Genomic DNA, 13,331 nt, shown 5'->3' with positions numbered 1-13,331 from the left:
TGACATTTGTAAAGTCTTACAACACTGCAAACTACAACCACATTGTTAAATCAATACCTCTCTGGCAGTGGCAAACAAAATTCTGCATTATTATACATATTATATGTTACAGCAGAATTTTTGATACAGTATCGGAGCTCAATAAACTAAACAAGCACGTGTCTCTAGTCTAATCGAGCAGTAACTGCAATGGAGGCAGAAATGAAGGCGCTGCAGGACACTGCCGACCTGTTCGAGGTCAGCTTCCCAGACTACAAGCAACTGCGCCAGTGTCGCACTGACATCATTCTCATTAAAGCAGTGTGGGATATGGTCATTTTTGTCAAGGTAGGAAACTTCTGCATTCGAGGTCCACAGCACAAGCTCTGGATGCAATGCAACATTTCAATTTTTCTCTCTTACAGAGCAGCATAGAGGATTGGACCAAGACTCCATGGAAAGAAATCAACATTGAGCAGATGGACATGGAGCTCAGACGTTTGGCAAAAGTACAACTTTTGTAGATAAAGATGATGAGCAGTTGAGAAAGCATCTCTCATCTCCCCTTGTTTGTCATACTTTCAAGGAGATGAAGATGCTGGATAAGGATGTGCGTTTGTGGGATGTATACGTGGGACTGGAGTCAACAGTGAAGAACTTCCTGACCTCTCTGAGAGCCATCAATGAGCTGCAGAACTCTGCTGTCAGGGGAAGACACTGGCAGCAGCTAATGAACACCACCAAGGTATCCACCTGCCTTCAAAATGTCTGATTCCTTTTGTTGAGCCACTATTAGAAGCCAATGAACTGACTTGAAATCTGATACTAGACGTCTTGGAAACCCTTTGTTCCACAGGTAACGTTTTTGATGGGAGAGGACACTAGCCTTGGGAACCTGTTGGAATTGCAGCTTCACCGTGTGGAGGATGAGGTTAAGAATATAGTGGACAAGGCCGTGAAAGAAATGGCGATAGAGAAGGTCAGTATTACCACTCACCACTTATACAATAAATAGTTGAATGTCAATTAAAGTAATGAGAAGTTCAGAGATGATATTAAAAGTACATAAAAGTGTTTGCAGAGCTCATCCCCTTGCCACCATAAGTACCAAACAACAAAATGTGTAATAATTATAAAAATCCAAATAAGAAACCTGCTTCTGGAGTGACACAAATGGGAACACAATAGAACACATGTCAAATCAGTTAAACCAGTTATCAGTTATCATCAGTTACCGCACTTCTGATTTTGGAAAGGTTCACAAAGGCATGCTTAGATGGGATTAGTGTGGAAGAACCTCAGGAAACATCCTTGGGATAAACTAGAACGGATATTGCATACCAGGCATCTCTCAATATCCCAACATCAGAAAGGGACCAACTCTTATACAGTTCACTATAGCCACTTTTTTATTTGAGATCTATCCTAAAGAAATAAAAACATCTATTTTTGTCAGGTTTTGTCAGAGATAAAACAGACATGGAGTGTTTTGTCATTGTGCTATGACACTCACTCCAGTACTGGAATCCCTCTCCTCCAAGCAGATGAGAATCTGATCGAAACTCTGGAAGACAACCAAGTAAGCCTACATCATGTTGGTTGAGTTGAGATAGTTGCGCTTTGACAACCATGACAAAAATTAGAAAGGCATGATGAATTTATCTTCAGGTGCAGCTGCAAAACATCCTCATGAGCAAGTACGTGGAATATTTTCAGCCAGAAGTGAGTGTATGGCAGCGGAAGCTGATGGTGGCTGACCTGGTCATCTCCTTGTGGATGTCAGTGGAGAGGACCTGGGCCCACCTCAACAGCATCTTCACCAACAGCCATGACATCCGCAGCAAGCTGGCCAGTGATGCTGAGCGCTTCCAGGGAATTCACTATGACTTTCAGGTAGTTGATGCACATAACTGATCACTAGCCTACATTCATCTAGTTGTTGATACATCATCCTTTATTGCAATCTCTTTTGCCCAGAGTTTGATGAGTGAGGTGGTGCAGAACAGTAACGTGTTAGAGGTGACCAACCAGCCTGGCTTGCTGGAGAATCTGGAGACACTGCAGCATAGGCTGTCTGTGTGTGAGAAGGCCCTTGCAGAGTATCTGGAGACCAAGAGGCTCACATTTCCCAGGTTTTACTTTGTGTCTGCTTCCGACCTGCTGGAGATTGTCTCCAAGGGAACACAACCCATACAGGTAAGAGATCAAATAAAATGAAAGTGTCTTCAAAGGTGTTGGAGGATGAAACTTTGTCAGTGGTTTACACTAAACTCAACTTTGACCCACTGGGCATTTAGATTTTCAAAAAACAACATAAAATCATTGTCCATAAAACATACAATTAATACAAATTCAACAATTAATGTCGCTAAACATTACACATAACACCAGCCTTCAATCAAGAGAGACCAGTAAAAAAAAAAAAAAAAAACTAAATTAATCAACAAACAACTCATAAGAATGTTTATTCGATTCCACATTCATACCACCCGATTGCATTTGTTTGCAGTGGTGCAGAGAACCTAATATTTTTAGTCATGCAACGGCCAAAATATGGGACAGAAAAAGGAACACAGCAAAGGATGTGTATAGAAAACATGAGGCCTGTAACAGAATGGCCAAAAGTTCACTTCCCTCCAACGATACAGCCAATGCTGGGATCCCCTTGAGCAAGGCATCTCTCTCTCTCTCTCTCAAGCATTTCCTTGTAAAGACATAGATTGTTACAGCTGTTATTTTGGATCTCGTTAGATTGTGCAGCTGTACCTAATGTTGAGTGAGCGTATCAAAGAAATTGCCATTTCAGGCAGCAATGAAGCCAAAGAATATGTGTGGTGTTTTTTCAGGTGACCAGACACTTGCTAAAGCTGTTCGACAACATAGCAGATCTTCGCTTCAAGGAGTCACACAGAGGTGAAGGAGCAGTGACGGAGGGGGAAGCAGTTGCCATAGGGATGTACAGCCGGGAGGGAGAATATGTTCCATTCTCCGAGCCATGTGTTTGTGAAGGACAGGTTTGTTTGTTTTAATACAACTATCATTAAACCCACTTATGGATATGTTGAACGAACATTTACTGTTGCTTTAAATGACTCTTGCTGGTACATGTTTCGCCTCATATTTTATATACAAACCATCTTGTAAATTGTGTTTGTTCCCCCAGGCTGAGTGCTGGTTGGGTGCCTTGGAAAGCACAATGTGCAGCACCATTCAGAAGGAGATTCAGGAGGCGGTAGCTGCCTATGAGGACAAACCACGTGACCAGTGGCTCTTTGATTACCCTGCACAGGTTTCACAGTCAAATGTGTAGAATCATCCCATTCATTGTACATAATAAAGTCACTGTTTGTGTTTTTTTTCTCCATGCTTTAGGTCGGGTTAACTGGCAGTCAGGTGTGGTGGGCCACGGATGTGGGCATTGCACTTGCAAGGGTGGAGGAAGGATTTGACACAGCGCTCAAAGATTATAATAAAAAACAGGTTTGACTAAAGATGAGAAGAGACATAGATGTTTTTCCCAAATGACAAATACTTCATGTTGTTGGTTTGCCAGATAGCACAGCTCAACTCATTAATCCACATGCTGCTTGGGGATTTGACGCCTGGAGACAGACAGAAAATTATGACTGTCTGCACCATTGACGTCCACGCCCGAGATGTAGTGGCCAGTCTCATAACTCAAAAGGTTAAATGTTTAAATGAGATCTAAAATACAAAATTATTATGGAATGATCTTTTGATTGGTTTTTGTTTCAAGTACAGGTGACAACAGGACAATCATTTGCTTGGCTCTCACAGTTGCGCCATCGTTGGGACGATAAAACACGACACTGTTACGTTGATATCTGTGATGCCCAGTTCCGCTTCAGTTATGAATACCTCGGCAACACCAATAGGCTGGTCATCACTCCTCTCACTGACAGGTACCGATACACAGACATGAGATCCATGACAACCAAGTTAGTAATATGCAATTTTGATTGACAGAGTCAAAGAGATACTAATTCAACAGTATGATTATTATTTTTGGTTGTAGTTTTCACCGATTTAGAACTTCATACTGCGTTACACTTAGAGGTGGTTCTGATATTTTTTTTCCCTTTGGGAAAATATTAAGAACACCTTTCAATTTCAAATTCTGGTTACCCATAATACATGCAATAACAAAAGACCTTAATAAGTATTACATATTTTATCAAGTTGATTGGCAAAGCAAGCAGTATGCTTGTGCAATCCCTTAAAATTAGGTCGATTATTATTGTTGAAATGTGCCCTTTACCACTCAGTATGATGCCGTGTCATCCACACCTCTCCAAACTACATCCACAATGACAGCTCTTGTTGTTCTGGATCGTATTTATGTATCTATAATCTAGAAAATCCTCATTAGATTACAGTTGTTTTCTGTCTAGTTCATATCTTTGATATGTATATGTATTTTTTATGAAATTAACCCTCCTTCTGTCAGGTGTTATGTAACGCTGACCCAGTCCCTCCATCTGACTATGAGTGGTGCCCCCTCTGGCCCAGCCGGTACTGGTAAAACAGAGACTACCAAGGATCTGGGACGCTCCCTGGGCATTATGGTGTATGTGTTCAACTGCTCAGAACAAATGGACTACAAGGTTGCGCTGACTTCAGAAGTTCTATCCAATTTATATTCAATCAACATACAATATCTTACAAAACTGAGTACATCACTCACATTTTTGTAAATATTTTGTTATATCTTTTCATGGGACAACACTGAAGAAATGACACTTTTCTAAAATGTAAAATAGTCAGTGTCCAGCTTGTTAAACAGTATAAATTTACTGTCCCCTTAAAATAACTCAACAGACAGCCAATAATGTCTAAACCGCTGGCAACAAAAGTGAGTAGAGTGTGAGAGTGTGAGAAAGATAAAACCAAATTTAACACACCTGCTCCCTTTTCACACCTGAGACCTTGTAACACAAACAGGCCACATGACTTTGGGGGGGTTAATTGGACCCAATTCGGACATTTTCATGTTGGGCTGTACTCACTTTTGTTGCCAGTGGTTTAGACATTTAGACATGGCTGCGTGTTGAGTTATTCTGAAGGGACAGTACATTTATAAAGTCATATGAGCCGTATATTGACTACATGACATTGTAGCAAAGTGCCATGTCTTCAGTATAGTCCCATTAATGGATATAATAAAATATTTACAAAAACGTGAGGGGTGTGCACACTGTTGTGAGATACTGTAACGAACATTCGTATTTGCTATTTGCTTTGTTCTCCTTCACCAGTCTATTGGAAACATTTATAAGGGTCTGGCTCAGACTGGCGTGTGGGGCTGTTTTGATGAATTCAACAGGATCTCAGTGGAAGTGCTCTCTGTGGTCGCTGTACAGGTCAAAACCATACAGGATGCAATACGCAACAAAAAACATAGGTAAATACGGATATAACAGTGTAGTGTGAGAAGGAACTTGTGTTTATTTGATGTAATGCTGCATATGTAGGTTCCATTTCCTTGGAGAGGAGATCGAGCTGAAGCAAACAGTGGGAATCTTCATCACATTGAACCCAGGTTATGCAGGCAGGGCTGAGCTCCCAGAGAACCTTAAGGCTCTCTTCAGGTCTGACAGTTGGACAATATTATTATTATTATTATTATTATTGTTATTATTATTATTATTATTACTATTGCTAACCGTCCAGGCCTTGTGCTATGGTGATCCCGGACTTTGAGCTCATCTGTGAAATCATGCTGGTGGCAGAGGGGTTCATAGATGCTCGTCTGCTGGCGCACAAGTTCATCAGCCTCTACACACTCTGCAAAGAATTGCTGTCCAAACAGGTACGTAATTGTAATGTCAGTCATCATAAAAACAAGGGCCAGCATCTAGCAATAATCACAACTGTATTTGTTGTGTACCAGGATCATTATGATTGGGGTTTAAGAGCCATCAAATCAGTTCTGGTGGTGGCTGGCTCACTGAAGCGAAAGGAGCGCAGCAGACCTGAGGAACAGGTAGGCATCAATGTGGCCACTGACTGTTGCAGTCAGATTAAAGAAGAAGAAACGTACTTCAGTATTTTAATGTCCACAATGTGTTGTTCTGGTTAGAGCTTGTTTGTCATATCCCTCTTAAAGGGCCCATATTTTGGCTATTTAGACCTCCATAGCGGCACGGTGACCGACTGGTTAGAGCGTCAGCCTCACAGCTCTGAGGACTGGGGTTCAATCCCAGCCTTTGTGGAGTTTGCATGTTCTCCCCGTGCCTGCGTGGGTTTTCTCCGGGAACTCCGGTTTCCTCCCACATCCTAAAAAACATGCATTAATTGGAGACTCTAAATTGCCCGTAGGTGTGAATGTGAGTGCGAATGGTTGTTTGTTTGTATGTGCCCTGCGATTGGCTGGCAACCAGTTCAGGGTGTACCCCGCCTCCTGCCCGATGATAGCTGGGATAGGCTCCAGCACACCCGCGACCCTAGTGAAAGGCTCAGAAAATGGATGGATGGAAAGACCTCCATGGAGTGACTATCTAATATCTCACTTAATGTGTTTTTTATTTATTTTAAAAAAACCTTGATTTTGTTATTTGAGTGTCCAGAAAAGGCCCCTCTGACAGCTAATTCTGTTCGACCCTATTTTGAATCCGCTTTGTCCTTATTTGGTGAAGAACGCCCTCTTTCCTCTGATTGGTTGCCATTGTGTAAAAGACCGACTTGTGAGAGCACACGTTTGTTATGTTGACAGTGCTGGCTCGGGAGCGGAAAGGGAAGGTGGAGATCTTTGCATCGTGACATTAACCTGATTTCAGGCCTCTCAGAAGAACGTCTGTAACTCAAGAATGTGTGGACAATTTGAATTCATATTTCCCATTTTTACTGAGGCACCATACAGCCAATATTACAACCCAAATGCTAGAAAAAGTTGATTTGGTAAAATATGGCACCTTAAAGCTCCTAAATCATTTTTTTCTGCATCTCAATTCCAACACAACAACAGCAGAAAAATTCCACCCCAAAATCAGGTTACAATGTTAAGATGACATCCAAACTGTCATATTTCTCCACAGGTGCTAATGCGGGCCTTAAGGGACTTCAACCTGCCAAAGATAGTGACCAATGATGTGCCCATATTTCTGGGTCTCATTAGTGACCTCTTCCCTCAGTTGGAGGTTCCCCAGAAAAGAGACACTGAACTGGAAAATGCTGTCCGCCAATCAGTTAATGAGCTGCGCCTTCAGCCGGAAGAAAACTTCATACTGAAGGTACTACTTCATCCGTTAATTTTCTATACCGTGTCCTGATTAAGTGACCAGGGGCCTCATGTACAAAGACTTGCATGGATTTCCTACTGAAACATGGCGTACGCTCAAATCCAGAAAACACCGGACGCACAAAAATATCCAGATGTATGAATTTATGCGTACGCATAAATCCAAGCACATTTCCTTCGTACATCCCAATCAACGTGGAATTGAGCGCACATGTTGGAGTGGCAGACCCCTCCCCTCCGCTACATTTAAATATGCAAATCATATCCTGCACCTGAGATCCCAATCGGTGCATGATCAGGAAAAAGGGAAAATAAGCAAGGTAATGAAGAAAAATAATTTGTTGCTCAATGAAGTGGAGGTGCGGAAGAAAATCCTCTTTTGGCACACTGTCTTCCGGCGTTAACAACAAGCAAAAGAGGAGTGAATGGGACAGGGCTGAATGGGCTGTCAATGCTGTGAAGTCAGAAAGGGCACAGACGCTGAACTAAAATATAAGTGGTCAGACATTAAGCTGGATGTAAAGCGGAGGACAGCTGCCCACCGCCAAAGAGTGGCCAAAACAGGCGGAAGAACCAGCGCGGAGGGCCTCACCCCGTTTGAGGAGAGAATCGCTGCAATCATGGGTGACACTACTCTCACATGTGGCTGAGTCTGATTACCTCCAAGGTGAATACTATGTATTTTTATAACTCACAATAAATGTGTTCATACAGGAACTTACACTCAGCCATATGAGAGAAAGGTTCATGTGTAAATGTATGTATGGTATTTGTAATAAATCTTTTGATTTATTGATTGATTTAAATCTTTTGCGGAGGATTCCTCCAGCGTCCCTCACTGAGAAAAAGAGTCTTTTGAATTTACTTAATTTGAACATGTACATCGGTTGCACATGATTAAGATGTGTTAAAATTACATAATTTTCCCCTTTTCTCCTAAAAAAAAATATGTCATTTGAGTAGATTTGAATCATGTGCAACTTATGTACATGTTCAAATTAAATTCAAAGGATTCTTTTTTTTCAGTGCTGGCATCACTGGTGTCACAGACGCAGAGGATTCATCCCCTGTTCCTGGCGTCTTCTCCGGAATCCCCTGTGTCTCCGACACAATTACACTCCGACAACCGGCTGGTGCTGCCGGCCCGACTGGCCGTGTCCTCACCCGTGCTGTGCTGGAGTCACAAGAGGAGATTGTGAGGGCAATAGGCAGCATAAATGATCGCCTTGATCGATTTATAGGCGTCCTCACAAATATCAGTGATTCATTTGATAAACTGGTTAACAAGTGAATTCTGAGTCCTTGCTTCTTTTAAATTGTTGAAATCAAATTTTGTCGGGCATTAATTGTTCATCAGTGCTAATTGTTCATGTGTCTCTAATTTGCAGATTTATTATAGCAGTTATTATAACAGTTTCCGAGCATCACCTCTTGTCGCCAAAGCACCAACAGCTGTAGAAACGTACATACGCCAGCCATGAATTTGACGTGAGGCACCGCACATTTCCACGGTCATTTCACTCTTAATACATCTGAACTTTGCAGTGAAAAAGAACGTACAACACGTTTTTGTGCGTACGCACCTTTTGTACATGAGGCCCCTGGAGTCTATCAAAGCTGACTTTGGGCGAGAGGCGAGGTACACTCTGGTCTGGTCGACAGCCAGTTGGCGAGCATATATAAACAAGCAACCAGTCACACTCATATTCACACCTATGAACAATTCAATCTTCATTTAACCTTCCTTGTATGCTTTAGGAATGTGAAAGAAGGGAGAAGAACATGCAAACCCCAGTACTACTTGATCTCATCTTGAATAGATAAAAATCTATTTAATTGATCTTTCATTAAGCAAGGGTCAGACTCATACAATATGCAAATGTAATGTGTGTGATTTTAGGTCACTCAGTTGGAGGAGCTGCTTGCTGTCAGACATTCTGTATTTGTCATAGGTGGACCAGGAACTGGAAAGAGCCAGGTTAACGTTCATACAGTACATACTGCTGTGTTAATACTTTTTTTATACCAAATATTCATGGATTTATTTTTATACTAGGCATTAGCATTTCCATTTGTTCAGATGGAATTTACACTTGATATTTCCGTTATTTACTCACCAGATCTTGAAGACCCTCCATAGAACCTACGCAAACATGAACATGAAACCAGTGTGGAATGACATCAACCCTAAAGCTGTGACCACAGATGAGTTATTTGGATATCTGCACTCTGTGACCAGAGAGTGGAAGGATGGTGAGGGCCATCACACCTGGTACTCTCAGGGCTAACAGAATTAATTTAAGAACCATGTGTAGAACTCAATAAGTAAGAGCATTAAATCACTGTCGATTAACGTATGCCAGTGGCATACTGTGGGTGGGGGTGAAGAGCGCAAAATTCATTCAGTCATACATTATATTCAATATTTATTTCTATTTACAAGCTTGTGTCATTAGTATGCAATATATTGATATGAAATATAATGGTACAAGAGGTTTGAGCATAATAACTTGAAAACTAACCACTAGTTGTACACTAAGGGTCTCTGTCTCTTCAACCTATCCAGCTAAATTGTGTAACCCATTTCAATACTTGCACAACAATGGGAGTGGAGTTTTTCCTAAGTTGCTGCTTGATCTGCTTCAGGCGTGTTCTCCACTACCATGAGAGAACTGACTTCAGTTACCCATGATGGTCCCAAATGGATCGTTCTAGACGGGGACATTGACCCCATGTGGATCGAATCACTCAACACAGTTATGGACGACAATAAGGTCAGTATCTCTTGTTTACCAGAGCAGCATAGTGACATATCATCTCATAACATCTAAGAACCTCCTTTGTTAGATTATCCTTTCACCCAAGGGGGTAAAATTTTATCATAGCCTAATTTGATTTCAACAGGCTCTGCTTTCTATCAGGGACCACATGTGCTGACGTTTTTGTGCTGCTTGGGTTTTTGATGACATCAGAAATTCTTTGAAACTCCGGCTATTATAATAGCACCGCCTTGACAGTATTATGTATGTGCTTGTAAGAATGGACAGGCAGATGTGCAATGACAAACAAATGTGATGCGGTTTTACCCAATTCAGTTTTTCAGCCCGTATCAATGTGGCCATGACTCCCCCTGTTTTTCAAGCACAAGTCAAATGTTGGCCTTAAACAAAAAAAAAACATTTTGGCAAAGCGCTCCTTTAAAAAAGAGGAAGTTGGGGTCACAATGCGATTAAGACATGCAGTAATATGGTGTATGGGTGGCAGCAGGTTGGTGACAGACAGACAAATGAACTATAATAACAATGTAATTCTATATAGGAAATCCATCCATCCATTTTCCGCACTGCTTAGTCTCACTAGGGACCTGGACGAGCTGGGCCCTATCCAAGCTGACTCTGGGCAAGTGGCGGCATACACCCTGACCTGGTTGACAGCCAATCACAGGCCACATAAACAAACAACCATTCGCACTCACGATTTAAAGATTTTAATTAACCTACCATGCATGTCTTGGGGATGTGGGAGGAAACCAGAGTACCAGTAGAAAGCCCACATCTGTATGGGGAGAAATTGCAAACTCCACACAGGAGAGGCCGGATTTGAACTTGGGTCCTCAGAACTGTGAGGCAGATGTGCTAACCAGTTGTTCACCGTGTGTATAGGGCATACGTCAATAAAAATACATAAGATTAGTTGCTAAAATATCCCATTCGTGTTTGCTATAGTGATGGACAGATTGAAATCTAAGGTCAGACAGAAGTCTCCCTGGGCTATGATATTTGCAGATGACATTGTGATCTGCAGTGAGACTTAGGAGCAGGTGGAAGAGAACCTAGAAGGATGGCGGTATGCACTGAATGACGAATGAATATATGACTCAGCAAGAAAGAGTACATCTGTGTGAATCAAAGGGAGGCCAGTGGAATGCTAAGGTTACAAGCAGTAGAGGTCCAGAAGGTGCAGAAGTTCAATTACTTGGGATCAACTGCTCAGAGCAATGGGGAGTGTGGAAGAGAGGTAAAGAAGAGTGTTCTGGAAGGATGGAGCTGGTGGAAGAAAATGCCAGGGGTGATCTGTGACAGAAGAGTACCACCAAAAGGGAAAGGAAAGGTTTATTTGACAGTCATAAGACCAGCCATATTATATGATTTAGAAACAGTAGCAATGACCAGGAGACAGAGGTGACAGAGTTGAAGATGCATGTGTAAAGAAGGGACAGTGACTATATCGTTGTAGGATGCAGGAAATGAAGCCACGAGGTAGGAGGCGGAGAGGAAGAGCAAAGAGAAGGTTTATGGATGTGGTGAGAGAAGACTTGTAAATAGCTGGATTTTAGACAGAAGCTGCATAGGAACGACAGAGATGGAAGAGAACGAATCACTGTGCAAACACCTGAAAAGGGTTGGGATGGAAGGGAAAGAAGAAGTTTCTAAACGATCCCTTTGTTTCTTAAGGTATTGACTTTGGCCAGTAATGAGAGGATTAGTTTGTCCTCCTCCATGCGTCTCCTCTTTGAGATATCTCATCTGAAAGCTGCTACCCCAGCGACTGTGTCCAGAGCAGGAATCCTCTACGTCAACCCCCAGGACCTTGGCTGGACCTCGTAAGACTCGAGCACACCCCGATGTACACAATCAACCTTAAGTCACTGTGATTTGGTCCATACCTCAGTGTTTACTTTGTTCTCAGTTTCGTGACAAGCTGGATAGAGACCCGGCAGGCACAATCAGAACGAGCTAACCTCACTATTCTGTTTGACAAGTATGTTCCCTACTGTCTGGAACAAGTCCGCTGCAACTTGAAAACTATCACTCCCATTCCGGAAAACAGCATGGTGCAAGTAAGGACACATGGTGCTCCTTAAATCATGACAGTAAATATACCAAAAGGTTTGAGATGTCCTTGTTGTTTTCTTGTGTAACCTATCAATCAGACATTGTGTTCCTTGTTGGACTGCCTACTGACTGATGACAACACGCCTCCTGACTCCCCCAGAGAAGTTTATGAAATTTACTTTGTCTTCGCCTGTGTCTGGGCCTTTGGAGGAGCCCTTTTCCAGGATCATGTATGTTCTGACTCAATAACCTATTGTATCAAGATTCATATGGCACTGACTTTCTGCCAACAATTCCCGGTGCAGCTACGTGACTATCGTGCTGAATTCAGCCGCTGGTGGGCAAAAGAAATGAGAGCTGTGAAGTTCCCCTCCCAAGGAACCATCTTTGACTACTTTATCGACCCTGAGACCAAAAGATTTATCCCCTGGAGCGAAAAGAAGGTTCCTTTTGAGCTGGAGCTTGACGTGCCTTTGCAGGTATAATTTGTACCAGTGATGTCTCTCAAAGAATGCAATTCCTGTAAATGTGCTGAAGAAGGCCCTTTCTGTAATGTCATGTAATGTATTTTCAGACAGTGCTTGTCCACACCCCAGAAACCATCTGTCTGACATATTTCATGGACCTGCTCCTCCAGAGAGGCAAACCTATGATGTTAGTGGGTAACGCAGGAGTGGGGAAGACCATTCTCATGTGTGATAAAGTCTCCAAACTGAAGGAGGAGTACATCGTGGCTAAAGTCCCCTTCAACTACTATACCACCTCAGCTATGCTGCAACGTAAGATTCGGTGATAATTTCTTAATCCTTCTGTCTCTGTTACCAGTGTTCTTCCGTGGATTCACCTATTCATTTTTTTAACCTCTCTTATGTACGTTATACGCAGGAAAACTTGCCTATTAGTGTATTATATTAGTATATAAGTAATGCCTTGATGCCATATTGGTGCTGAGGAACAATGTTGAAGTGATTTAAGTCTGTTGGCCCGTCTGTCTATCGGTGGGTCGGTGGGTGGTCTATTTGGTTTGTCTCTCTGTCTGTTTGTCTGACTGTCTGTCATTCATTCGGTCTTCTCTGCATTGGATTTAACCATCTGTCTGTGCTGTGGAACCCATGCGCAGAGCCAATATTGTTATTCAATCCAAGACTTGGCTTGAATAAGAATACTGTATAAGCATGTATTTGTTTTATAATCAGCAACTTTATGAGCTACACAATACAATACAGTGCAAGATATCAATCATAAATTCTGCCTTTACC

General features: G+C 42.1%; 1 protein-coding gene across 1 annotated transcript in view; it reads left to right on the top strand.

The window, feature by feature from the left end:
* The window catches only part of dnah9l (dynein, axonemal, heavy polypeptide 9 like), a 59,099-nt gene that overhangs the window by 17,897 nt on the left and 27,871 nt on the right, over window positions 1–13,331 (top strand). The window contains exons 22-47 of the mRNA XM_061797117.1: window positions 169–327; window positions 405–488; window positions 566–724; window positions 836–958; window positions 1,436–1,558; window positions 1,648–1,872; window positions 1,957–2,175; window positions 2,826–2,993; window positions 3,143–3,268; window positions 3,352–3,459; window positions 3,533–3,664; window positions 3,742–3,902; window positions 4,448–4,604; window positions 5,256–5,401; window positions 5,472–5,588; window positions 5,671–5,809; window positions 5,891–5,983; window positions 7,035–7,229; window positions 9,138–9,215; window positions 9,358–9,490; window positions 9,884–10,011; window positions 11,692–11,840; window positions 11,927–12,077; window positions 12,171–12,302; window positions 12,378–12,551; window positions 12,647–12,851. Of these exons, the coding sequence (XP_061653101.1) occupies window positions 169–327; window positions 405–488; window positions 566–724; window positions 836–958; window positions 1,436–1,558; window positions 1,648–1,872; window positions 1,957–2,175; window positions 2,826–2,993; window positions 3,143–3,268; window positions 3,352–3,459; window positions 3,533–3,664; window positions 3,742–3,902; window positions 4,448–4,604; window positions 5,256–5,401; window positions 5,472–5,588; window positions 5,671–5,809; window positions 5,891–5,983; window positions 7,035–7,229; window positions 9,138–9,215; window positions 9,358–9,490; window positions 9,884–10,011; window positions 11,692–11,840; window positions 11,927–12,077; window positions 12,171–12,302; window positions 12,378–12,551; window positions 12,647–12,851 (3,784 nt within the window). The remainder of the gene's footprint in view (window positions 1–168; window positions 328–404; window positions 489–565; window positions 725–835; window positions 959–1,435; window positions 1,559–1,647; window positions 1,873–1,956; window positions 2,176–2,825; window positions 2,994–3,142; window positions 3,269–3,351; window positions 3,460–3,532; window positions 3,665–3,741; window positions 3,903–4,447; window positions 4,605–5,255; window positions 5,402–5,471; window positions 5,589–5,670; window positions 5,810–5,890; window positions 5,984–7,034; window positions 7,230–9,137; window positions 9,216–9,357; window positions 9,491–9,883; window positions 10,012–11,691; window positions 11,841–11,926; window positions 12,078–12,170; window positions 12,303–12,377; window positions 12,552–12,646; window positions 12,852–13,331) is intronic.

The sequence above is a fragment of the Phyllopteryx taeniolatus genome, chromosome 14 (genome assembly GCF_024500385.1).
Source record: "Phyllopteryx taeniolatus isolate TA_2022b chromosome 14, UOR_Ptae_1.2, whole genome shotgun sequence".
NCBI lineage: Eukaryota > Metazoa > Chordata > Actinopteri > Syngnathiformes > Syngnathidae > Phyllopteryx > Phyllopteryx taeniolatus.
The sequence above is the reverse complement of the archived record's forward strand: the minus strand, read 5'-3'. Positions and strand labels throughout refer to the sequence as shown.